The sequence below is a fragment of the Odocoileus virginianus genome, chromosome 20, assembly GCF_023699985.2.
Source record: "Odocoileus virginianus isolate 20LAN1187 ecotype Illinois chromosome 20, Ovbor_1.2, whole genome shotgun sequence".
Classification (NCBI taxonomy): Eukaryota; Metazoa; Chordata; class Mammalia; order Artiodactyla; family Cervidae; genus Odocoileus; species Odocoileus virginianus.
Window position 1 is genome coordinate 44,681,677 of NC_069693.1, and position 27,200 is coordinate 44,708,876.

General features: G+C 49.2%; 1 protein-coding gene and 1 long non-coding RNA gene across 3 annotated transcripts in view; one reads left to right on the forward strand and one right to left on the reverse strand.

Moving 5' to 3' along the window:
• Positions 1–15,881, reverse strand: part of GPT2 (glutamic--pyruvic transaminase 2) — a 34,239-nt gene extending 18,358 nt beyond the window's left edge. The window contains exons 1-5 of the mRNA XM_020899797.2: positions 15,754–15,881; positions 15,257–15,520; positions 8,193–8,282; positions 5,992–6,100; positions 1,785–1,918 (exon numbers count right to left, since the gene is read on the reverse strand). Of these exons, the coding sequence (XP_020755456.1) occupies positions 1,785–1,918; positions 5,992–6,100; positions 8,193–8,282; positions 15,257–15,499 (576 nt within the window). The 5' untranslated portion in view covers positions 15,500–15,520; positions 15,754–15,881. The remainder of the gene's footprint in view (positions 1–1,784; positions 1,919–5,991; positions 6,101–8,192; positions 8,283–15,256; positions 15,521–15,753) is intronic.
• A 135-nt stretch (positions 15,882–16,016) lies between these two features.
• Positions 16,017–27,200, forward strand: part of LOC139029928 (uncharacterized) — a 40,929-nt gene continuing 29,745 nt past the window's right edge. Inside the window, exons 1-3 of one of the 2 annotated variants that reach the window (XR_011482248.1) lie at positions 16,017–16,305; positions 20,737–20,999; positions 25,351–25,453. This is a non-coding gene — a long non-coding RNA (uncharacterized lncRNA). Of the gene's footprint in view, positions 16,306–20,736; positions 25,454–27,200 lie in introns of both variants that reach the window. The other variant, XR_011482247.1, reaches the window with a different exon arrangement.

Below are 27,200 nucleotides of genomic sequence, written 5' to 3' on the forward strand. Positions count from 1 at the left end.
GTCTGGGGTGGAGCCCGGAATCTGTCTGCTCACTAACTTATCAGAGCCCAAGACTTGGAAAGACCAGTGAACAAAGGTGTGTGAAAATGCGATAAAATACCCAGTTTCTGCCACCAGGTGGCGTATCAACCTGGCTGTTTCCAAAATTGAATGGGCCCGAAGTTCATAGGATTCCTGAGAAATCAGGCCTGGGGAGTACTGTGGGGCATTAGAGGAGGTGGCAATAATTCACTGAATTAACAAGCCCAAACTCTTCTGGGTGAGTTTTACTCTTCTAAGTCTTACATGAAGACTTAGCTCCTTTCTCAGGCTCAGTTCCTTGCTACAACAATGCCAATGTAATGGCCTGATTCTTTTCACTAAATCTTAAAGACTTCCCCACACCCGCCTCTGTAACCCTTACCCATACCTGGGCTTCTCTGGGAATAGAGAGGCGCCATGACGGCAGAATACAGTGGAAGATGCTGTGGCTGGGGGCCTGAGTCCAACACTAGAATCTCCAATGCCTCGAGAGGCTCTTAACAGCTCGCAGGCCACCTAAGGTCTCTGGGCCTCCGTTTCCTCCCGGGCTCAAGAAGAAGTTTAATGCACGTGAGAGGCTTCAGCAAAGGATTAAATCATTTAATAAACATCCAAAACAAGAGCCTTGGAGGTCAAGAGACACAGACAAACATAACTTATTAAGAAAGGCCCGAAAGGACAAGCCCCCCCGAGTAGGGAGGACAGGTGAGCGGACGGCCCCCAGCACTGACTGGGTGCGTGGGGGAGGGTGCTGGAAGGGAACAGAGGCTACAGGTGAACCTGAGACCCCAGGTTCAGCCCCTTCTCCTACGGACCCCTTGATACCAGCCCCTCTTCACCTCATCCACAGCTGATGCCCAGCCCAAGCCGCCTCTTCTCTTGTCTCCTAAACACTCTCACATCTATTATGCTCTCTTCTGCCACAGTTAAAGCTTAAGAACCTAAATCTAATTATGACCCTCCACCTGCTTCAGATCCTTCAGTGGTTCCCACGGCTCTCAGGACAACACTTCAGAACTCAGGCCGCACCTGCCTCCTAGCAGGTTGCTGGTAACTGCCCCTCCCCATTGTGTTTGCCCTTGCAACGCTCCATTTCCAAACATGCAGCCTCCTTCCAGCTTAAGGCCTCAGCATATGTTGACCTTCTGCCCTGAATCTGTCGCTCTCCTGCCTCCCTGAGTTCACATCTACGCAGTCTCCAGATCTCTATCTGCTCAGCCTTCCTTGGAGAAACCTTCCTGCCCTCACTAGCCCCAGGTCAGAGTTCCTGCTGCTCCCTTCTGTTAACACTTTGCCCTCATCCAGAAGAGAAACTGAAAGCTCGCGATCTGACATATATTTATGTGCTGTTAGTGCTAGTCCGATCCAGTACTGATGTCTAAGCAGAGACCAAATGTGTCTGGTTCCCCACGATCTCTCCAGCACCTGGCATAGTGCCTGGCAGAGGAGAGACACCGTATGTGCTGAGTAAGAGAAAGGTTGATGATGCCAGAAAGATGGACATCCTCGAGTGCCCCGTGACTCCTCCCAGCTAGAGGAGGGAAACTGAGGCTGCAGGAGTGTCCAGGTTCACAAAGACTGAATGTGGTAAGGACCACAGGCTACCAGGCTGGGGCAGACAGCAGGGAGCAGAGGGTGGCCAACCTCTCTGCCCAGGCCTGTCCCCCTTTAACAGCCCACAGGCTCATGCATCGGCCCTAATGTGCAAGGCTGTTCTTGGTGTGGGTGAACAGTGAACAACAACGAGCCGCTCTGACACGTACAGAAATGCCGTCACTAGCTCCAGTGGTCAGGTAAATGTTATCCGGGTCTGCAGGCACACCGCCATCTCTCCTGGTGATGTAGGCAGCTACATCTTCACGGATACAGTTGACGCCCTGGCTAGCACTGTAAGACCCTGTAAGACAGCAAGCAAGACAGTGACTAGAAGGAAGATCTGGCTCCATACAGTCTGAGATATCCATATAATTAACTGCGGGTGGGAGGGTGGGGGAGGTCAAGGAGTCTCAGTGGTGCCCTATTCCCACTGCTCTAGGTTCTGGAATTGTGGCAAACTGCTTAACCACCTATCTGGGCTTTATCCACTCATCCTGTTATCCATCCACCTACCCAAGTGTCTGCCCACTCACCCAACCATTCGCTCATCTGCTATCCATCCATATCCATCCATTCATCCATATATCCACTCACCTGCCCACCTACTCACCCACCCATCTGCCCTTCTGTTCATCTACCCACCCACCCACTCATCCATTCAGTATTTACCGAGAACCTACTTATATCTCAAGCATTATTCCAGGCCCTGACTTCTAACCAGTTAACTGGTGCTCATACCTGCTTTACCCACCCTACTGGGATTTACACACCTTCCACGACAGTACAGACCATTACAGTTGGGACTGCTATGCTTTTATCACTGTTGCCTACACACGGTTCCAAAGAACTTGAGAGAAAGGTCACCCCAAAATGGCACCATCTGCCATCCCAGGAATCCAGAGCCCTGACAGGCACTAACCACAGGTTCTTGGGGGCTGCTGGGCAAGACGCACCTACCCCTGCCCTATGGCAACAGCATGCTCAGACCGCCAGTTAGGAGCCAAATCCAAACCACCAGTTAAAAGTGAAGTTCAAAAACAGTGGTGACCACTTTGGGCTTGGGAGTATTTTCGGCAAAGGGGCACACAGGAGCCTTTTGTGGTGCCGAGAGTTCATTCTCATGATCTGGGCACGGGTTACACAGGTGCGCACACACAGGCGCTGTACATTAATATCTGTGCATTTACCGTGGGCATGAAAGTGTTTTCAGTATGTTAGGCTACTACTTACATTTTTTAAAAGAAACTGAAAATAGGTACCTGCACATGCACAAAATTTCTCTGGAAGAAGACTCAAACTGGCCAGGTGAATTCTCTGGGGACGGGAACCAGGCGGCTTGGGGTCAGAAGTGGGAGGCAGATCTTTCACTCTATATTCTTTTATCCCATTTGAGTTCTATACCACATTTAAAGAAAACCAGCCAATTTCCTTCCAAGGACTGCAACAGCACCACCAGGAGGCGCTGGGATTAAGGGTCTGTACAGCACGGGGCTGGCCTATCCCCTGGGACTAGTTGTAACTGGGGCAGGGGAAGCTACACCACTTCTTTAAAAGTTCAGGTGGCAAACATTAACACACAGCAAATCTGGGTGGAGAGTACAGAGTCCTGTCACGTTCTTTGGCAGGTACTCGAGGGCACTTGCAGATGCCACTGTTAGAGAATCCTCCTTCCGCTGGATGTCCTACTTGATATTTCCTGGGCTCCCGTGCCCAGAAAGCTTCCTGTGCTATTTCCCTCTGCCTTCTTTCACTGCCCTCTGCTCTACTCCATGCGGCCTGGCCATCTCCACACCAGCTAAGCCTCCTTGTCTTCCTGCCTCTAGTTCATCTGCTTCCCTGAATTCCCAAGCCTTTCCCCACTAGCAAACTCTCTGTTCCTGCCGGCCTCAGACTTTCCATCTGTTTTGTTCTGAAGTACCCTGATTCTTCAGAGCTCAGATCTAGACTCTGAAGAAGTCTGAGAAATGGCCTCACCCCAGCCTTTCTGATTTCTCCTGTGACTTTGCACAGTTGAATCCTTGCCTCCCCATGTTGATTTGTGGGCAGGAACCATCACCTATTTCTTCTGTGCATCTCTGCAGCACCCACCCGTAGCTAGGCCCGCCCCACCACACTCCTGTGTAGGACATTCTGCCCTGAAACCAATGGCAACCTGCCTCCCACAATCCACAGACTGGCGACATCTGCCAAATCACCCAGCGTCATCGCATGCAAACCCTTTCACTCAGTCACACTCAGTTCTTAAACCTCAGGGCCTTTGCACACACCATTTTCTCTGTCTGGTGTTCATTAGCAGATTCTCTTACTCGTTCTCCTTAAACCCTCCCTCTCCATTAGAATCCCTTGTTAAAAGGGATTGTTCACCAGGAACTCATGAAAACTGGGAATTATGTTTTTGTGTTAATTCTTTTTAATGTTTGTTTCTCCCAAATATGACCGTGAGCTTCATGAGCACAGAAACTCCACCTGCCTTGCTCCCCAGTGTCCCTCAGGGCCTAGAGCCCACAGCCCAGGCCCCCAGAGGGGCTGGAGGTGGGCGTTCTCTTCCATCTCCCACCACCCCAGGTGTATCTAGGTTTCACCTCAACCCCACTCAAGATTCAGGATGCAACCCGAGAACTGATTACTCACACAAAAAATAAATGCAGCCCCAATAAAAAATAATTTTAAAGGGCATGATAAAAACACGTTCAGGTGAGCCCTTGGGTACACACTTTATAACCCTTTCTTGGGTCAGGGTGGCCCTGGGCATATCTTCCATTTCCTTCATTTTTGTGGGCAGTGCTCAGGCTGCCCAAGCCTTAGTTGACAGAGCGCCACCCCCATTGTTCGACTCTCTGCTGGAACACTGCCCTTCCTCGCACAGCAGGTAGTGACCTCCAGGGTGGGGCTTCTCCACACCTGAAGCACAAACAGCAACTTGCCTGCAAGGCCAGGAGGCGGGTACAAAGTATCTCCTAGTTCAAGGATGAGGAAAGAGGCTCAGAGAGCACTTCCCTCACCCATCCTGCTGAGCTCCTCAGTCAGAGCTCAGACAGTCCTGACTCACATGGACATGGCCTCCCAACATCATTCCCCCAGCCCTGCCTGGTTGACACAGAAAAAACTTGTTGATGAGGCCTGTCCCTAGAACAAGATCCCTTCCCAGTTCCCCAAACATGCACGCAGACAGCAACCCCTCCCCCCAGCCCTGGGTTGCGCTTCCTGGAGCCTCAGGCCCATGGCCCGGATCTTTGAGAAGCGCCTTTGTCCTCTGGGCTGGGCAGAGGGTACAGAGGGAAAGAGCCTGGAGGCCGGGCTTCTGAGCTGCTGCGCTGACCTCTGCCAGCCTGTGGTTTAGGCCTTGCCTCACAAGGTGCTGGCCCACACCCCACCCAGGCTGACTGGCAGGGAAGCAAAGGGCAGCTGGCCCCTTCCTGAGAGGGACAGCGTGAAGGACACAGGCTTGGATGGAGGGCTAGTGGGGTGATCACAGCCAGGAAGGTTAAGCCTAGTGATGTCCATAAAGGGACAGAGCAGAAAGGGGGAGGGGAAAGGCGGGGGGGTGACCGAGAGGCCAAGGGCAGCTGATACCCTGCTGAACGAGCCACAGGAATCCCTGCCCCATGTTTTGGAACATTCAGGCAAGCTTCCTAAAAAGCCCTATGGGCAACGACTTCTCCTCTGAACAAGGGGAGCCGCATTCCCTATGTATTCCGCCGGGCAGAGGAATGAGGCACAAATAAACAGGAAAGAGAATACGAGATGACAGCAAAGAGCCAGCGGCCCAGAGGCTGGAAATCCACCTCAGCAGGGGAGGGAGAGAAGACGCCTTCACGTCACAGGGCCTCCCCCCTCAGAGCTCCCCGGGGCCGGGCGTGGGCTCCGGACACAAAGGAGCGCACGCCCGGTGTCAGGAACACACCACACACGTGGTGGCTAAGGGGGGGCCACCTTCACAGCCAGGAAGCCACCAAAGGGGGCCACAGGCACCCCACGGCTGGCCACAGCAGAGTGAGAAGCCGGACCAACTGGGCAATGTAGCTCCTTCTGGCTTCCCGGCTCAAGCTCAGCCTTCTGCTCTGAGGGTGCAGTGGGCTCAGCGTTACAGCCGGCTCCCCCTGTAAACCCCAAATCCAGCTAAATGCAGACTCTCGCGCCTGAAGTGCCCCCAATCCACCAAGAGCCAGCACTGACCCCATCAGCTTGGCAAACACGAGGCTCACAGAACACGGACAAGGAGAGTATTTTTCCTTGACTCAGCCTGTCGGCCACCTCACACACATTCACACACTCGCTCAACACATAACCCTCCATCAGGGGCCGGGGCCAGGCCCATGCTGAGAACACACATTCTTCTCATGCCCGCCGGGACCTGGCAAGTCGGGGCCTCACCCAGGCTGTTCCCGCCGCAAGCCTGTAGGATCCGCCGGGCTCGTTTCTTTGCATCTTCTGGGAAGCTGGGGCTGTCCAACAGGTTCGGGTAGGTGCACAATGCCATCACCTGGGGGAACAGTGGCATGGGCTGGGCTCCCCGCACCTCCCACCCCAGAGGGGCGCAAAGGATGCCTCTGAGGGACAGTGTCCCCGCAGGACTCTCCACGAGGGCCCCCGCCTGTGGGGAGGGTCTGGGGACAGGTGGGGAGGAGGACAGTGGACGCTCTGCAGCGGAAGGGAGACGGTGAGAGGCAGGGTCCCTGATGACCTGGGCTCGGGCCAAGGGTGGGCCACCAGAGGAGCCAGGGAACAAAACGAGGCTGCTACTCGGCCCACCTCCTCCATAAAGGCCAGCAGCTCACATAGCCAAAGCCATAGAACCCGGGGTTCCAGAGCAGGAAGCTGGGACTGAGCAGGCAGGTGCACCCCAGCTGACAGGACTGCAGAGACCCCCTCCTTACGGCTTGAGCGCCCCCCAAGCCCCACCCCTACCCCTCCACACCATCACCCCCTTTCCTGGCCAGAAGTGAAAACCGAGTCAGCTTTTTCACCTCTGTAACAGAGAAAATCACTCTAACCTCACAAATTAAGAGGATTACGCAAGGAAATGTTTGCAAAAGTGTCAGTAAACCCCTGCTCAGCAGGCAAGTCTAAGCTGGAAGCTTAGGAGCAGTGCCAGGAGCAACGAGATGGGCTGGGGCTCACAGCTCTGACACCAGCTGGGGGCTTCGGGCGGGCTCAGGCTTCTTGGAGCCTGGCTTTGCCTCGAATAAATGTGTGCAATGGGCGGTGACCTGGCTTGCCCTCCTGCTCTGGGGCGCTTATGAAGGCTGGGGGAAGCCAGCACCAGGTGGCAGAGGCTGGGTCTGCTGTGGCCAGCAACAGGGCTGGATCTGGGAGTGTGCCCACCAGTCAGAAAAGGCTGAGGCAACAGGAGCCTGTTCACACCCAGAGCCCCAGGCACGTGTGGAGAGCCGGTGCAGAGCGAGGCCACTTTGGGCCTCTCCTCTCCTAAGCTCCGTGCTTCCAGAACGAGCTTTCAGGACAAGCAGGATGCTCTAATCTCCTCCCACCTCCACCTCCTGGGCAGAACCACTCTGTCTGGTCTGATCCACTTCCTCATCATGGGCCCAGCTTGAGGCCTCTGACACTCATAGGCAGCCGGCACACTCCTGAGTCAGCAGCAATGCTGACTTCAGTGGACGTTTCTGAGGTCATCGCCAGCCCCAGTTCTTCTCCCCTACACCCTGTGTGAATTTCCTGAGGGGCTGTAGGCTGAGGCCCTGGGGCCCCCAACACCTGCCATCCAGAGAGCGGGGCAAAGTTTGCCGCTCCTGTGTGCCAGCTCCTGCAGCAGGAAATACTGGCAGGAAAGGAAGACCGGGGGCGTGCAGCACTCAGCTTTCCTGCCTGCCTCAGCCTACGAACCTTAACCACACAGAGACCACCTTTTGCTCCAGAATGGGCCCCATTTCTTCTCTAGGAAAACGCTTTCCGCACAGCTGGTCTCTAGCCTCCATCTAGCAGACGCTATGGCACTCTCTCACCTTTTCTTTTCCCACAAGCCCACCAATCTCACAAGCTGGTCCCCTGCAGCATCCTTGCAGTTGGCACTCAAACTGAAACATGGAAATGTGCCTCAAAGGCCTTCATGTTCATCATCTCACGGAGGCCCCCAGAAGTCCTCTGTGGCAGTGCTCTGGAGACTTCCACTTGCCCAAAGCCACCCAGCTGATCAGCAACAGAGCCAACACTCAAACCTGGGGATTCTCACTTGGGAAACCATATCTAGACTCCCACACACCACCTCCCAGCCTTCATGTCTCCCTTCTACTCTCTGATGCCCTCACCAACCCGGGTCCGAATTCAACATCCAGGACCATTCACCTGGGAGTCTTGTATATTACAGTTACCTCAAAATGGGCTTAGGGATTTTAGACAGCCTTGGAAGGAAGAGGAGGAGCCTGCTGGAGAGAACCAGAGGGGACGTCAGGCGCTGGAGGGGGTTTCTACTTCAGTGGCATCTCCCTGTGGGATTCTAGGGCCTGCTGGGTCTTGAGGGGCTGGACAGGCAAGGAGGCAGAGGTAATTTAATGGGCTTGGCTGTCGGGTTGGCTCCCTGCTCTCCCAGTGGCCTCGGTTCCTGAGGGCCAGCTCACCTGTCGGAGGAAGGTGATTGGCTGCTGGCCCATGGCTTGGGCATCCCCGATGTTGGCACGGATGACCTCAGTGAATGGTTTTTTGATACCCTGAGTAGAAAGAACGCAATAAGTGGTTACCTAGGGATTCTCAGACCCTAGATTTCAGAAGCCAAGCAATGGTCAACAGGATATTAGTAAGTAGCCCTATTTTGAGCCTTGCCAGGTGCCAAGCGCTTGATATGCTTGGTCCCATTTGACCTTCACAACCACCCCCATGAGGAAGGACTTGTGTTAATCCCATTTTATAGATTGGGAAATTAAGGCTTCAAAAGGTTACCCACTTTCTGGGAAGGCTAGAAGAACTTCCCTGGGCTGCCAGGGAACCCTGAGGCAGCTGTAGGTCCACGCTGACCCCGGGGCAAATGTAGTGGGAAGGAGGGATGGGGTCAGCTGCAGGAAGCATCAGGGAGAGGGTCCCGCAGCTGCCAGCTCCACCTCCACCCTTAAGTGACTGAGGGGACACTGCAGCCGGCCTTCCTGCCAGAAGACGCCGATCCGCAGGGACCTCTCGGGGGCTGTTCTCTTGCAACTCTGTCTTTGCAAAATGAAGAATGTGGACTGAGCTTCATATTGAAAAAAAAAAAAAGCATCAGGGATAAAAATGTCTGGTTGAAGAGCAAAAGTGAGGCCACTGACTGAGCAATGTGTTTAGCACGGAGCAGAGATGGCAGAGAGAGAAGGAACTCGGAAACCGTAGCAACAATATCACTGAGCAGTGACTACAGGACACCCTGGCTGCTGCAAAGGAGAAAATGTGGTTCAGATGGAAAACTGTGGGGGTCTGGAAATGTGGGAACTCCACCCAGTTCCCTGATAAATCCAGAATTAGCCACTACAAGAGAGAATCAACAGAAGGTTCAAGAACCTCCCAGAGCAGCTGAAAGGATTATCTGAGACAAACAGTATGAAAGCACTTGGCAGAATACAAATATCATCATGTTACAAAGCTGGACCAGGAGCAAGATTGCAAGGGTCACCGCGGGAGAAGAAGGTGGTGGGGCAAGGGGTGGCCTGCGCGGAATGGCCACCTTCCCATCTCCAGCTGCCCTGTTCCCAAAGGCATCCTAAATACAAGTTTTAAAGGTACAATTCTATGATTTTGATACTTGTCTTCTCCGTTTCACACAATGTGTGAATAAAAGCAACTTTAGAAAACTTTCCCTTTTTAAACTCAGTAATATACACCTTAAGTAAAGACCAGTGGGCTTAAGGAATGAAAGCAGCTGCCAAACAAGTTTTCTTGACTCTCATTTGCCAGCCCTAAGCCCCTCCCATATGGAAATTCTCTGGCTGCCTTAGGAGCCAGGAGGCACAAGGGGCTGAGGGCGCCCCAGAAACAGCCCTGTGCTTAGTCGCTCAGTCGTGTCCAACCCTTTGCAACCCTATGGACTGTAGCTTACCAGGCTCCTCTGTCCATGGGGATTCTCGAGGCAATACTGGAGTGGGTTGCCATGCCCTCCTCCAGGAGATCGTCCCAATCCAGGGATTGAACCCACATCTCCCACATTGCAGGCAGATTCTTTACCCTCTGAGCACCAGGGAAGCCTGGAGGCAGCCCTGGACTTCCATAAACCGGGCCTGATGAGTCGAAAAGTTCTGTTTGGGGTGGAGGGGGTAGAATTCTCTTCTTCCCTTTTTACCAAGTTCTTCATAGCTGGCCAATATGGAAAGACATCTTGGGGTGGGGGTGGGGGGCAAGGAAGGGGATAAGACCGCCTACGGGCCAGGACTGGGGCAGGGGTGAAGACAGACACCCTGGGGACAGGCTGTGGGGTGTGTGGCCTCAGGGCTCAGCCCACAGGCTGAGCAACCCAGGCCACTGTGCAAAGGACAGGACTCACCCACCCACACTGGCCTAGGCTCCTGGCGCGGGACCCTCTGCTAAGGGTCCATGGCCCCCGAGGCCTGGCCAGCTGAACTCAGGTGATTTCCATGGTGTGGGCACAGCCCACTCTTCAGTGGGGAGTAAATCTGTCCCCGAGGGCAGGACATACAGCACACAGCTGGGCCCTGGGCCAGCCCCATGGAGGGAGAAAATAATGCCTGGAACAGATCCCTGGATGTTCCTTTCCTGTGTCCCCCCGCCCCCCCACCCACCCTGCACTGCTCAATAAACTCGGGGAACGCCAACAAGCAGCCTGGGAGTATGGAGCACCTCCTTTCTTGGGTCTGGGTACCCACAGGCTCCAGATACTTTGCTATGATGGATGAGCTAGTGGGTGGGAAACTGCCTCCTCTGAATGGACAGGGGACCAGGCTGCCCAGCCAAGGGTCACTATACAAAGGAGACTCCTGTATCTATGCACTTGAGTTCTATGTGGGTTGGGAAATACCAAGGAGCCAGGGGCAGACTTCTGCCCACAGTGACTCATCCATGTCTGGCAAGCACACCCAGTGGAGACCTCACCTCAGCCCTGCCCACAGGAGCCTGCCAGGTCAGCACGTAGCTTCTTAGTTCCAATTCCTAGCATCCTAGAGCCCACGTGTCTAACTCATCTGCCCAGAGCTGCCTCACCGGGGGGCACTGAGATCCATCGCAGGGGGGCTCCCTTCCCACTATTCAGGAAGGCTCAGGGAGCAGGCCCCCAGGCTCTGGAGATGGCATATTTCAGGGGGTGTTACTGGGAAGTAGGATAAAGGAAGGACAATGACAACTCTTTATCATCGTTATCACTGTCCTTTCCAGTTCACAGGTGCAGCATTAGAACAATGGACAATTCTAACAGGCACAGGCATTTTCCTCAAGGTAGGGGTGGCTCCTGTCATTTCATGTGACATGCCAGTGGGAAGGCTTGGTAGGATGTTTATTCCCCAGAGAACCTCTGTTTCATTCATGAACACTTATGAATCATGCTCTGTGACAGAAATGGGCACCACCAGAGAGGCCACCACCTTCAGAGCGCTGGCTGATTCAGGACCAGTGAGCAGCACTGGGGCAGGCCTGAAGACCCCCCAGAGAGCTCCAGAAGGAAGTCTCAGAGACAAACCCGACTAGTCTCCAGGGTCCCTAAAAACAGCTGCGCTGCATAGCAGAAGAAACAGACTTAGCACAGGGTCTGGCCCCAACCATTGTGATAAGCAAACCTGGAAGCAAAACTGAGCCAAACCTACACAGGCCTGAGATTAAGAGGAGGTGGGAACTCCAGGGGCTGAATTTTCTAACCATGAAAGAAGGGAAGGCTGGACAAGAGGCTCCTGAACTGCGGGGGTCTGTGAGAGGGTCAACTGTAGAAGCGGAGATTTGCAGGGCAGAGCAGGGATGAAAGGTGAATGAGCTCCAAACAGGATAATTCAAGGCAGCAAGCCTAAGTTCCAGGCAGGAGAGCGCCAACCCCATAGAGCGCATTCCTAGACCCAGAGACTCAGAAGGAAGGCCAGGAAAGAGGGACCCTCGGCCCCTCTCCCCCAAGCAACTCTCGTTAGCTTGAAAACAAGACCCTTAAGAGTTCTGATTGGGAAATTCCCCGGTGGTGCAGTGGTTGGGACTCCACGCATTCACTGCTGAGGGCATGAGTTCAGTCCCGGATTGGGAACTAAGATCCTGCAAACCATGTAGCACAAGCCAAAAAAAAAAAGAGCAAAACTAGCCTTTGCTTTCTCATAAAGTTATTTTAGAAAAACTGCTTATATTCATATAAACTAACATAATCTTTTGACCTAAAAGAGGAAAGTCTCTGGTGCAGTTATTTCTCCCCAGACAGCCAGAATTCTGATAGGGTTCTAGCTATTCAAACCATCATCACTAAACAGCTCCAACTAGTCTTCAGTGGAAATAAATTGGCCCTACTTTACAGAGGAGTAATTGAGGCCAAGGTGCTCTGAACGACATGAGGCCCACAGCACATAAAGGCAAGGATGCAGGTCCCTGGTGACTTGGGCAGGGTGGGTGGGTGGAGGGTTCATCCAAACGGAAGCCTGTGTTACAAATTTCTCTTATTTTAAACTAGCGTCTAAGCTCTAAAGAAAATGGCCTATGAGATTTTACTGCTTGTGCCTTGCACATCCAGAGTTTCCATTCTTAGTTCTTAGCTAACTATCAGCAGGTGCTCCAGCATTCTCCATTTTCATCTGTTTCTAGGTGCAGCACTCATTGATTTTAACATAGTCAGTGTTTCCCTTCATGAGTGTTTTGCCCTGACACTGTGTACTTTTTACAAACAAAAGCCATTTCTGTCTCCACTTATATCAACCTCCTTCCCTCCTCCAATAAAACGAGGGAAAAAGAAGTAGGTTGAGGAGGAACTGACAGATCTTTTCAAAACTCCTACTACAGGGAGTTTATTTTTAAGTGCTGCTCCCAGGGAACACCAGGATCTGAAAAGCTGATAGGTACTCCCCCTTGGAGCTGCTGTCGGGGAGAAACAGGGCCTCCCTGAAAGCACATAGACCAGGCTGGCAGAGAATGGCCCCTTTCACACGCTCTTAGCCAAGTGCCCCTCCTCCTTCAGGCTCTCCTGAGCGTTTCCCCCACTCCTGCCACAAAGCAAGATGGACAGGACTTGTCTGGCATGCCACCCCACAGTCGAAAACCAGGGCCACGGGTCCAGCCAAACAGCCGGGTACTGTTAACAGAGCACCTGGTAAAGTGATTCCATGAGGCAGTATAAGGCCTTCAGATGGACGAAGAGGCACAGAAGTCAGGGCGTGGGGAAACCCTGGGCCCACCAGACCACTACTCTTCTTTTACAGACTAGGGAAACCAAAGCCCAAAGAGGACAAGAGATTTACCCCCAAGTCACTCAACTCCCTACAAATCCCATCTCTAACCAAATCGAGCCCTTTAAAATAACACCAGTCCAGTTGCGATCATTTGAGTTCAAAACAGAAGTAAAAACCTGAAACTGTGCAAAGCTAAGCCAAAAAAAAAAAGAATGAGAAATCCTGAGAAAACATGGCTTTCTCAGAAGAGGACCTGCTTAAGCTAGCAAAATGGAGAGGCTGTTTCTCAAGAATGAAAGATTTAAGCGAGGCTATGCTGTCTTGGCTGGGGCTATTATCTCCAGCAGCAAGAGTCAGGCAGCTGAGACTCAAGGAAGTGAGGAGAGAACAAGAAGGGATGAATTTGAACTGGAGAATGTAGATGGACAGAAAGAATGTCGCAAGTTATTCGGGGTAGGACAAGGCAGTGGGGCCATCACAGCGTGTTTCCAGCCCAAATGACCAAGAAATTTCTCTAGTTCAATGATGAAATCATACACTGTTGGAACACCTTCTTAGTTCCCCACTGCACACCAAACTTAGCGCTATAAAGTCCTAAGCCCAGCACACCAGCCTCCAGTTCCTTATTTCCACTGCATTCATTTACCACATCCCTCTGCCAGTCAGTGCTCTCCAAACAGCACCAAACCCCTCCCCTATTTGCCCAGAACTTCCCAACCTTGTTTTCGCTCCCAGCCCTCCTTCCACCTAGAATGCTCTCACATTTTCTCTATCTGCTAAATAATAATAATAATAATAACCTCCAAGCCTTAAAGAATTGGAGGAAGAGAAGGCCAGGCGCAGAGAACAACATGGCAATCAGTTCTGTGAAGGCAAAGACACTGTTTCCCTTCTCTTCTAACCATCCTCATACTCCATGGAGTCCATGCTATTTAACAAGAGGTAGAGATAATCCCTGGAACCCCTACCAGCTCTGGAACCAGAGAAATCAGTTGTAAAGTGCTCAACCGGAAACAATTTAATCTCAGCTTTAACAGGGAGACTGTTGTCTCAAGGAGGGCCAGCTCCAGTCTGCCAGATATCAACAAGGAGCAGAACAGCAAAAATCTCTTTTCTGCCTGTGGTCCACTTTTGGGACAAGGAGGCACAGCAACCAAGCCAGGCTTTCGAGGACCAAGCTTTAAACTTAGCCTTGCAAGGAGTCAAAGGGAGACACTGGACTCTGACTTGTTCAACTCACTGTTTTGAGTCAGCAGAACTGGGTGTCCCAGTGAAGTCTCAGCAAGCGTGAGCTCATCAAACGCCCCAAAGTGCCCAAGTTACAGTCATGGTCCCATCATGGCTTCTTCCAGAGGATTCAAGGACCATTAAGTGACCAACTCACCACCAGGACATTCAGTTCTGGTGCCTATGAGAGTGAGATCAAAGAACCTTCCCCCCTTCTAGGTTAGGGCTACCTTGAGCAAACAGCTGGGTGACTACTTCATCTGCTCCTATAAATCTTAGGAATGTATACATTTTTTATATTACCCTTCTGGACTTTGCCTCCTGAATTCCACCAGGGTTAGAACTCTGATAGTTTCTTTCATCCACCCCAGCCACCCTCCTTGTAGGGGGGACAGGAATCACAACCAGATGTGTGGTCACTTTACACACAGCTGTGAACTCAAAATCCTAGTCTGCCGGCCGCCAGGAGGAAAAAACCCCCAGGGTCACCCTGCCAAGGCCCCAAAGGCCCAAGCCTCTGCTACCCACTGTGGGTGACTGTATCCTCAGGACAAAACAGGGCTGTCAGTCAAGGTCCCAAAGGGGACCTAAGGGAAGGAATCGTGCAGTACCACTTTTGTCAGGGAATCATTACTGGAAGAAAGACCCAGAAGTTCCGAGAGAGAGAGAAAGCTTCGGGAGAACACCCAAGTCTCTTCCGAGCCATCATCGTACCTCTGGTACTTAACGTGATCTCTGAAATTCTCCTTTCTTTCCTTCCTGCCTGTTGGGTCCTCACCCTCACCCCCCAGTGGATCTTGGTTCCACGCAAGTAGGACAGCCACATAGCAGGCAGTGCCTGGCGCTAAGGGCAGCTCAATTATAATTGATGAATTCAATTCAACAAGTGAACCATATCTGAGGGCCTTACTTTGTGCCAGGTGCCGGGCACTAGTGAGGGAAGGGTTGGGGGGAGGGCATTCTCCCGTTTCAGTCAAGACTGGCCGAATGAAGGAGCTTGGCCACGCGGCTGGAGGAAGTACAGCGTTTGGACCCCAGGAGGCGACAGCTGCTACTCTCTCCCTCCTGCCCCCACCAGTGCCCCTTGGCCTCCCGGGGCCCTCCCGCCCCCCGCGGGCCCGGGCGCCCGCGCTCACCCGCTGCAGCTCGAGCTCGATCTCGCCGGCCTTGAGCACGATAGGTCCCCGCACCGCGTACTCCACCGCCTTCACCTGCGGGTTCATGGACTCGAGCGTAAGGATGCGCTCGCGCCGGCTCCGCTCGGGCCGCACTTTGAGCACCGCCGAGGCCTCGGCGGCCGCGCTGCTCTGACTACGGCCCCAGGGGCCGAGGGTCCGGGGGCAGCAGCCCCGCCGGACCAGCGCCGCCGCTCGCTGCATCGCGCGGCCGCCGAGAGAAACCTTGGGACAAATAGGGAAAGAGAACAAACACGTCGCGCACAGCCCAAGGCAGGCACGCGGGCACCCGCCCCCAAGCTCAGCCAAAGGCTCCTTCAGAGAGTGGTGCCAGCCTGGCTTCGGGGACGGGTGCCCATCCCCCGGCGACTCGAACCCTGCACCTCGCCTCTGCAGAGCCAAAGCGCTGCACAACCGGGTTTTGCAATGGCTGAGCCCAATGCATGCATGCAACGTGCCTGTCGCCTCCTGGTCACCCCTTCGTCGAGTCCGGCTAGAAAGCTCGCCTAGAGCAGCTCCTCGGCTCAAGCGCCGGCAACCGCATCCCAGCTCCCACACGCAGCACCGGGCCCCCAGCGCTCACACACCCACAGCCCGCGAGTCCGCCCGGGCCTGCCCGCTGGCTCCTGGGCCTTGTAGTTCCCTTGTCGTTTTTCAGAACAGGTGTGGCGAACTGATTGAACTACAAGTCCCATAGTACGCCGCGCTGGCCTGATCTGGGGGCCGGGCTGGAGGCGGGAGCGAGGGCCTGACTCTGCCGTGGGCTGGGCGGGCTCTTTGTCTGGCTGAAGGGTTGGGGATCCCGGAGAGGGTCTGGCCGGGTCTCTCCTCGCAGCTTTCTGCGAATTTAGAGCGATTTGGTGCTTCTCCCTGGAAGCGCGTCGTGCATTCCCCCACACAACCCTTTCCCCAACATCTGCAAGGACATAGGCGGAGAGATGGTGCAGTCCTCGCCCCAAGTTTCATCATCCAGTCTTCGACGGTGGCAAGTGGCCGCTCAACGGGGGCTGGTAGGAAGCAGGGGTGGGGTGGGGGGTTAGGAGTTTGCGACTTGACTGCCACTTTTACCCGTCTCAACGTCAGTTTCCTTGTCAAAAGGGAGATAGCTCTCAGCCTTTAAGGGTTGTAGTGAAAATTAAAGGACCAACAGCTAGTATGTACCAGGTGGTCAGGCTTCCTGACAGCTCCATGTGAAACGCCACCCCACCTTCACTACCTCTTTTAATTTCCTCTCTAGCATCAGAAATTTAGATACTTTTTACTGGCTCCCCCGTTAACCATGTAAGCTCCAGAAGGCTGGGGCAGCGTTTTTCTTGTTCATTGTATTCACAACGTATTCACACAACGTCTGAGTGTTAGCAGCACATAGTAAGAACTCAGTAAACGTTTGTTGAAGAATGGATGTTCAGCTCTTGGTAGGTTTTTGTGTTTTTTTTTGTAGAGGTACCTGCTGTTGACTAAAAAAAGATGTACAACTTGAGAGTTGTGAGTTAGGTTTTATTTGGGGCAAAATGAGGACTGCAGCCTGTGAGGCAGCATCTCAGATGGCTCTGAGAGGTGATCCAAAGCAGCAGTGGGGGAAAGTCAATATATAAGGTTTTGGTGAAGGAGGAGTTCAATACCATGAAGCACTCAATTTACAAAAGGCTTTTTGTTAGTCATGAGGGCCTGATGTCACCATGAAGGGATTTAGTGCTTCTCTAGATATGAGGAGATGCAAGGATTGAGATGATAAAATCTGCTCCTAAAAACATCCAACTAGCTAAAAGTCCTGTCCCACCAGATTCCCTGGAGCACAGAGTGCCTCACTCCACCCTGAACTCCTGCAGGGGTTGTTGAAGGTCAGCAGCTATAGCAGCACGGGTTCAATCTCCGTAGAAGCAGATGGCAAATGCCTTGTTGTTCAGTCATTGGCAATGCTCTTGGTAAGTGTCAATTTATAGTTGGCACAGTCCCCTTGTGGTCATAAATCCGACCATACTTTGGGGGGCATTTCATAACCACTTTGTCATATTGCTGGGAAGGCTCATACCCAGTTCTGAAGAAGGTTTTTGTTGATAAGACACTCTGTGCTGTTACTGGACTAGGTCTTAATTGTCAAATATCTCTAGACACCTGTCTTCTAGTTACGGTCCAAAAAAGTATTCCCTCTTATTGCATCTTTTCATACCTAGAGTTACACTATTACAATCATTGATCATATATCGAACTGTACATTTGGTCAACTGCTTCAAGTCTAGTCATCATTTCCGTTGAAGGCTCAGTCATATACTTGGTAATACAAGAGATAATAATCTTGTGAAACAAGCAAAATACAAATGGTATAATCAATAACATTAGTGGAATTAAAAGTAAATAGTCATGAGCCTCCCACACCAGTTTTTTTTTTTTTTTAAGATCGTCAAGACTAGGGAATGGATCATGTAGAGCAGAAATCTGATTTTTCATGTGGTTCAAATGTGTTACATTAAAAGATTTATCAGGTACAAAAATACAGCATTTAGTTTCAGTTATAGCACAGATATCTCTCTGAGATACTGTAAGGTGTCAAGGGTCTAGCACTTGTGTAGCACTACCTTTCTCATCATAGAGACCTCAGAATTCAATAGGCTAATAGCCTGGTTACTATCATTTAAAGCTTATGAAAGTTGTCATGGCTTCAGTTCAGTTCAGTTGCTCAGTCATGTCTGACTCTTTGCAACCTCATAAATCGCAGCACACCAGGCCTCCCTGTCCATCACCAACTCCCAGAGTTTACTCAAACTCATGTCCATCGAGTCGGTGATGCCATCCAGCCATCTCATCCTCTGTCGGCCCCTTCTCCTCCTGCCCCCAAACCCTCCCAGCATCAGGGTCTTTTCCAATGAGTCAACTCTTCGCATGAGGTGGCCAAAGTATTGGAGTTTCCGCTTCAGCATCAGTCTTTCCAATGAACACTCAGGACTGATCTCCTTTAGGATGGACTGGTTGTATATCCTTGCAGTCCAAGGGACTCTCAAGAGTCTTCTCTAACACCACAGTTCAAAAGCGTCAATTCTTCAGTGCTCAGCTTTCTTCACAGTCCAACTCTCACATCCATACATGACCACTGGAAAAACCATAGCCTTGACTAGACAGACCTTTGTTGGCAAAGTAATGTCTCTGCTTTTTAATATGCTATCTAGGTTGGCCATAACTTTCCTTCCAAGGAGTAGGCGTCTTTTAATTTCATGGCTGCAATCATCATCTGCAGTGATTTTGCACCAAAAAAAAAAATAAAGTCTGACACTGTTTCCCCAGTTTCCTCATCTATTTCCCATGAAGTGATGGGACCAGATGCCATGATCTTAGTTTTCTGAATGTTGAGCTTTAAGCCAACTTTTTCACTCTCCTCTTTCACTTTCACCAAGAGGCTTTTTAATTCCTCTTCACTTTTTGCCATAAGAGTGGTGTCATCTGCATATCTGAGGTTATTGATATTTCTCCCAGCAATCATGGTTCCAGCTTGTGCTTCATCCAGCCCAGCGTTTCTCATGATGTACTCTGCATGTAAGTTAAATAAGCAGGGTGACAATATACAGCCTTGACGTACTCCTTTTCCTATTTGAAACCAGTCTGTTGTTCCATGCCCAGTTCTAACTGTTGCTTCCTGACCTGCATATAGGTTTCTCAAGAGGCAGGTCAGGTGGTCTGGTATTCCCATCTCTTTCAGAATTTTCCACAGTGTATTGTGATCCACACAGTCGAAGGCTTTGGCATAGTCAATAAAGCAGAAATCGATGTTTTTCTGGAACTCACTTGCTTTTTTGATGATCCAGTGGATGTTAGCAATATGATCTCTGGTTCCTTTGCCTTTTCTAAAACCAGCTTGAACATCTAGAAGTTCACGGTTCACGTATTGCTGAAGCCTGACTTGGAGAATTTTGAGCATTACTTTTACTAGCGTGTGAGATGAGTGCAACTGTGCAGTAGTTTGAGCATTCTTTGGGATTGCCTTTCTTTGGGATTGAAATGAAAACTGTTCCAATTTTCATTGGGATGAAAATAATCACAGAAAACTAGCCAATCTGATCACACGGATCACAGCCTTGTCAAGGCTTAGATATGGTCAATTACATCCTCCAACCCCATTGAAGGCACACACACACACACACACAAGCTGCTAAATTGTCATACCAGTAGAATACAGATCTTTGACCCATTGGGATCATACCAATGGTAGATTGGTTGGGGTTACCTGTAATTTGTTAACATGTATGACCTTAAATTCAAGCTACACTTTCATATCATCCCTGTAGAGGTCAAGGCCATAAATTAATGCCACAAATCCACTGAGTTCCGTACAAATCACTCTCTCTAAGGGTAATAATAGGCATAGTTTATAAAGCATCCAGCCTTGGCCCATAATTACCAGGTTGATCATTTTTAGTATGATTTAACCATTCCCAACATTGAGGAGCCTATAAACTTAAATGACCATAGCCTGGTGTTAACCATGTAGATCCTCCACATAATTGTAGGAGTTTTCCTTTTAATAGATGAGAAGTTAATTTTTTATTGAGACTTAGCTCATCATTCCGATTGAGTTTAATTGACCCTAAGAGAAAACTTAAATCTATGGCCAGTCTCAGAGTGGGTATTTTTAATTGGCTAGGTGAGAGGATCCCATCTAGAATTATTATGAATAGATAGAACGGGCTAAACACTCATCTAAAAGAAATTTCCTAGGGGGTATCCAGTCAGAGCCCTAAAGAAGAGAAATCTACCAAGGTAACCCAGAAGTAATAGGCACAGGTAATTGGTCACAACCCAACAATTAGATTGAGTTTTAAACTAGCATAGAATCATGTCCATGATAGAAAACATGTGATTGATAGGCATAGGTACAAGGAATCAAGAAAACATCATAAATGATCATAAAAGTCGGATTAGCATTTTGGGCAAGCTGTGTACTTCTGATGTCATCATCTTCTCATCCTAGTGTAGTGGAGTTTCCTCTGTTTGAGCATTGTTTTAAGGTGAGTTTGAGGTCAGCAGGCCTCTCTATGGACTAGTCCAACTTAGGGGCCTTTGGAAGTGGAAGTTAACTGAGAGTCAATTTCACTGGGCATGAGCTAGTTAAGAGTACCTGATGGAAAGGTCCTTCCATCCAGGTTGGAGACAGTTGCTTAAATTATGTCTTCTTCCAGTCTTGATTGAAGGTCATGTGTAAGGCATCTTATCTACATCCAAAGAGAGATTACTGCAATAAGCTTCAGAAACAACCCTAGAATGTCCTTTAATAATTCAATTAAATTTTATATTAATATACCCTAACAGCAAAGAATTATCCAGGAAATAAGTCTTAGTAGATACAGACCTGCATTAACAAACTGGGATTTAACATTCATCAAAACATCTCTTTCTAAATTCACCATCATCTTTACCAAATATAACCTAATTAAGACCTGTTTGTAATGTAGGTCTGGTCTCGAGAAACTTGACCTGGTGATTTACATAACCACAGCCGAGAGGAGCTACCCCATGCCCGAGGTCAGGGGTGGTGGCTGAGAGGAGCAACCCCACTTCCAAGGAGCGGCAGCTGCTCAGGCACAGAAGGGCCGAGAGGAGCTACTCCAAGTTCAAGGTCAGGAGGGGCAGCCGTGAGGAGATACTCCTCGTCCAAGGTAAGGAGCAGCAGCTGCACTTTGCTGGAGCAGCCGTGAAGAGATACCCCACATCCAAGGTAAGAGAAACCCAAGTAAGATGGTAGGTGTTGTGACAGAGCATCAGAGGGCAGACACTCTGAAACCATAATCACAGAAAACCAGCCAATCTGATCACAGGACCACAGCCTTCTCTAACTCAATGAAACTAAGCCATGCCGTGTGGGGCCACCAAAGACGGACGGGTCATGGTGGAGAGGTCTGACAGAATGTGGTCCACTGGAGAAGGGAATGGCAAACCACTTCAGTATTCTTGCCTTGAGAACCCCATGAACAGTATGAAAAGGCAAAATGATAGGATACTGAAAGACGAACTCCCCAGGTCGGTAGGTGCCCAATATGTTACTGGAGATCAGTGGAGAAATAACTCCAGAAAGAATGAAGGGATGGAGCCAAAGCAAACACAATACCCAGTTGTGGATATGACTGGTGATAGAAGCAGGGTCCGATGCTGTAAAGAGCAATATTGCATAGGAACCTTGAATGTTAGGTCCATGAATCAAGGCAAATTGGAAGTGGTCAAAAGGAGATGGTAAGAGTGAATGTCGACATTTTAGAAATCAGCAAACTAAAATGAACTGGAATGGGTGAATTTAACTCAGAAGACCATTATATCTACTACCGTGGGCAGGAATCCCTTAGAAGAAATGGAGTAGCCATCATGGTCAACAAAAGAATGATCTCTGTTCATTTCCAAGACAAACCATTCAGTATCACAGTAATCCAAGCCTATGCCCCAACCAGTAATGCTGAAGAAACTGAGGTTGAATGGTTCTATGAAGACCTACAAGACCTTTTAGAACTAACACCCCAAAAAGATGTCCTTTTCATTATAGGGGACTGGAATGCAAAAGTAGGAAGTCAAGAAACACCTGGAGTAACAGGGAAATTTGGCCTTGGAGTACAGAATGAACCAGGGCAAAGGCTAATAGAGTTTTGCCAAGAGAACACATTGGTCATAGCAAACACCCTCTTCCAACAACACAAGAGAAGACTCTACACATGGACATCACCAGATGGTCAACACTGAAATCAGATTGATTATATTCTTTGCAGCCAAAGATGTAGAAGCTCTATACAGTCAGCAAAAACAAGACTGGGAACTGACTGTGGCTCAGATCATGAACTCCTTATTGCCAAATTCAGACTTAAACTGAAGAAAGTAGGGAAAACCACTAGACCATTCAGGTATGACCTAAATCAAATCCCTTATGATTATACAGTGGAAGTGAGAAATAGATTTAAGGGACTAGATCTGAGATCTGATAGACAGAGTGCCTGATGAGCTATGGATGGAGGTTCGTGACATAGTACAGGAGACAGGGAGCAAGACCATCCCCATGGAGAAGAAATGCAAAAAGGCAAAATGGTTGTCTGAGGAGGCCTTACAAATAGCTGTGAAAAGAAGTGAAGTGAAAAGCAAAGGAGAAAAGGAAAGATATTCCCATTTGAATGCAGTTCCAAAGAATAGCAAGGAGAGATAAGAAAGCCTTCCTCAGAGATCAATGCAAAGAAATAGAGGAAAACAACAGAATGGGAAAGACTAAAGATCTCTTCAAGAAAATTAGAGATACCAAGGGAACATTTCATGTAAAGATGGGTTCGATAAAGGACAGAAAAATCATGGACCTAACAGAAGCAGAAGATATTAAGAAGAGGTGGCAAGAATACACAGAAGAATTGTACAAAAAAGATCTTCACGACCCAGATAATCACAATGGTATGATCACTCACCTAGAGCCAGACATCCTGGAATGTGAAGTCAGGTTGGCCTTAGAAAGCATCACTATGAACAAAGCTAGTGGAGGTGATGGAATTCTAATTGAGCTAATTCAAATCCTGAAAGATGATGCTGTGAAAGTGCTGCACTCAATATGCCAGCAAATTTGGAAAACTCAGCAGTGGCCACAGGACTGGAAAAGGTCAGTTTTCATTCCAATCCCAAGGAAAGGCAATCCCAAAGAATGCTCAAACTACTGCACAGTTGCACTCATCTCACACGCTAGTAAAGTAATGCTCAAAATTCTCCAAGTCAGGCTTCAGCAATACGTGAACTGTGAACTTCCAGATGTTCAAGCTGGTTTTAGAAAAGGCAGAGAAACCAGAGATCATATTGCCTACATCTGCTGGATCATCGAAAAAGCAAGTGAGTTCCAGAAAAACATCTATTTCTGCTTTATTGACTATGCCAAAGCCTTCGACTGTGTGGATCACAATACACTGTGGAAAATTCTGAAAGATATGGGAATACCAGACCACCTGACCTGCCTCTTGAGAAACCTATATGCAGGTCAGGAAGCAACAATTAGAACTGGGCATGGAACAACAGACTGGTTTCAAATAGGAAAAGGAGTATGTCAAGGCTGTATATTGTCACCCTGCTTATTTAACTTATATGCAGAGTACATCATGAGAAACGCTAGACTGGATGAAGCACAAGCTGGAATCAAGATTGCTGGGAGAAATATCAATAACCTCAGATATGCAGATGACACCACTCTTATGGCAGAAAGTGAAGAGAAACTAAAAAGCCTCTTGATGAAAGTGAAAGAGGAGAGTGAAGAAGTTGGCTTAAAGCTCAACATTCAGAAAACTAAGATCATGGCATCTGGTCCCATCACTTCATGGGAAATAGATGGGGAAACAGTGGAAGCAGTGGCAGACTTTATTTTTGAGGGGGGGCTCCAAAATCACTGCAGATGGTGATTGCAGCCATGAAATTAAAAGATGCCTACTCCTTGGAAGGAAAGTTATGGCCAACCTAGATAGCATATTAAAAAGCAGAGACATTACTTTGTCAACAAAGGTTCGTCTGGTTAAGGCTATGGTTTTCCCAGTGGTCATGTATGGATGTGAGAGTTGGACTGTGAAGGAAGCTGAGCGCCGAAAAATTGATGCTTTTGAACTGTGTGTGGTGTTGGAGAAGAGTCTTGAAAGTCCCTTGGACTGCAAGGAGATCCAACCAGTCCATCCTAAAGGAGATCAGTCCTGGGTGTTCATTGGAAGGACTGATGCTGAAGCTGAAACTCCAGTACTTTGGCCACCTCATGCCAAGAGTTGACTCATTGGAAAAGACCCTGATGCTGTGAGGGATTGGGGGCAGGAGGAGAAGGGGCTGACAGAGGATGAGGTGGCTGGATGGCATCACCGACTCGATGGACATGAGTTTGGGTAAACTCCGGGAGTTGGTGATGGACAGGGAGGCCTGGTGTGCTGCGATTCATGGGGTCGCAAAGAGTCGGACATGACTGAGCGACTGAACTGAACTGAACTGAATTGATCATAGACTTTTTTGCTTTGCTGAGACTTTTATAGTCTCAGACTGAACTTTTAAAATAAAACCTTTCGGGCCTAGGAAAGTCATGCCAAAGGCTTATCACAGATTTTGCCTAATAGAACTAAGTAAATTCCTCCCCTCTCAAGGTTTCCAAAATTCCTTGAGTTCTCTACCTGTTATTGAGACAACCTTCCTAACTTATCTGATAAAATTACTGGAAACTAAGAGCTTCTGATCTCTGGAGGGTTCAGATAGAGAGAAAAGATAAATGTTTCAATTTGTTTATAAAATGTAATTTTACCAAATTACTGTCATAATTAGTTTGAGTGGAAGGTTTTTTTTCTTACACCTGGAATTCACAGATTCAAATCAGGAATTTTTCATATAGAAACCATAAAAGTTATACGCATATTCACCAGTTCATTCAGTCCTTTTGTTAACCTTTGTGAAGCCATCAGGTTTTCTATTAGAATCCTTACTCAGTTCAGAAACTGGTATTTATCCAAAAGTCCTTTTTATAAATTAAAAGAACCCAAATTTGGCCATTTTAGATTGAGATCTCTTTTAGTATAATTTCTCCGATTAACTAAGTACTTGCAAGTGTGAGCTCTGTATGTGTTGTACATGAATCTGGCTCGAGTGTTAGTCAGAGGCTGACTTTCTGACACCCCTTTGTTTCTGTTGAGAGATTCTGTTTCTCATGTTAAGCTGAATTTGTCAGTCCCTTACAATGGAGTGACCTCAGCATCTTTCAGCTGAGCCTTGGGTATTCCTTGATTTTTTTCCAATCAAGCCCTCCCTACCCAGTACCTTTCCACTGGGCGGGCAATTCTCCTGTTATCTTTCAGTCAGCCGCCCACCAAAGGATCTTTTGACTAGGTGGGAATTTCTCAGTATCTTTCAACCGAGCCCCACTCCGTGTCTAGACCATGAGTGGGTATGCCCCGGATGTTTCACCTGGGCCCCCCCAGTATCTTTCCTAATAGGAGGGGGCAGGTAACCTGCTCCACTGCCAAATAAAACTCAGAATCTCAACCATACGAGAGATTCAAGAACCAGGAGAGACTTACCCAAATTTGTCTGCACTCCCCTAGGAGGCAGATGGGCACATGGGGCTGCTGCTGGTACCAAAGCTCTGGTTCCTCATGAAGTCCAGTCAAAGGAAGGAAGTCCACTCTGGGTCCCTTCATGGTCACCGTAAGTGTCAACTTAAAAAAAGATGTACAACTTGAGAGTTGTAAGTTAAGTTTTATTTGGGGCAAAATGAGGACTGTAACCCGGGAGGCAGTATCTCAGATGGCTCTGAGAGACTGCTCCAAAGCAGCAGTGGGGGAAAGCCAATATATAAGGTTTTGGTGAAGGGGAAGTTCAATACCATGAAGTGTTCAATTTACAAAGGGTTTTTTTATTAGTCATGAGGGTCTGGTGTAACCATGAAGGGATTTAGTGCTTCTCTAGATATGAGGAGATGCAAGGATTGAGATGATAAAATCTGTTCCTAAAAACATCCAACTAACTAAAAGACCTGTCCCACCAGATTCCCTGGAGCACAGAGTGCCTCACTCCACCCTGAACTCCTGCAGGGGTTGTTGAAGGTCAGCAGCTATAGCAGCACGGGTTCAATCTCCGTAGAGGCAGATGGCAAATGCCTTGTTGTTCAGTCATTGGCAATGCTCTTGGTAAGTGCCAATTTGTAGTTGACACTGCAGGCCAAAGCATCCTGGCTCACCCAGAGTAAGTGCAGGGCAAGAGCAGGAATGGAAGACACCTGTGCTGAGACAGCCAAGTGGACAGAAAGGATGTGGGAGAAGTCACGTCCCCTCTCAGGGCCTCAGAGTCTCTATCTACAGATTAAGTTGGATTAACTGACTTCTCCGGTCCCTCTGGGCTTGGAAGTTGTGTTGTAGGTGTTTTCGGGCAGATAAACAGTCCAGAGCTCCCTCACCCCAACAAACACCCACTCACATTAGCTTTGTGAAGGGTGGGGGGCAGGGGCACTTAAACACAGCAGTACCGGGGAGAAGGTACTAGAAACTATGTGTTTGAATATAGGTACAGATAGCCACTTATCACTTGGCTGACTGAGCACGTTACTTAGCCTTTGTAAGCCTGGTTTCCCCATCTGTGAAATGAGATAACACGCCTACCTCATGAGACTGTGGGGAAAGTTCAGTGAATTAACTGTAGAAGTCAAGAGTTTGGAACCTGGTGCTATGGATCACTCTTATTCCTCTTTGTCAAGAGAATGCCGTAAACTTTAATTAAATAAATTGATTACCAGTGGAGAGGAAAGGAGGATGGGGAGAGCAATAGAAACCAAAGGTGGCTCTGAGTGTTTCTTTGTTAGCAAACTGAGTTGGCCTGTGGAGGGCTTTTCATCACTGGTTCCACCTTCAGCACCTGTGTCTGCACTAGCTCCTTCCCAGCCTGTCTCAAAGGATAGGTGTTCAGTCTCCAGGTAGAAGATTCTCCCTCAGGGAACTTAGCTTCTCTAACGATGCCACTGCCTTCAATGTCATATTCTTACCTGCTCTGCTCAGTTGGGGAGATACCACACCCATGCATTCCTCTCCATCTCCAAAACACACTTAACCTTGACCTGCCTAGACTGTAAACACAGTCCCTTCCTGCTGTCTTCACCCCTGATCAGAAGGACAGTGGGCTGGGAGGCAGGGTGAGTTTAGGTGAGCACAAATCCATTTGTGCAACTGAGAAAAGCAAACTTCCAGAGCACAGCCCATGTACTTGGGCTCCCAGGTCATCATTGTAGAAAACAAAACAGTGTTCCAAAAATGCCTTTTGCCAACCTGCCAAGATTGCATGAGAAGTTCCCTTGCATTCCTGTAAACAACACTATAATTTGCAAAACACTTTCTTGTCTATCACTGCATTTTAACCTGACCTAAATGAAAGAGAAAGGACAAGCATTATCCCCATTTTACAG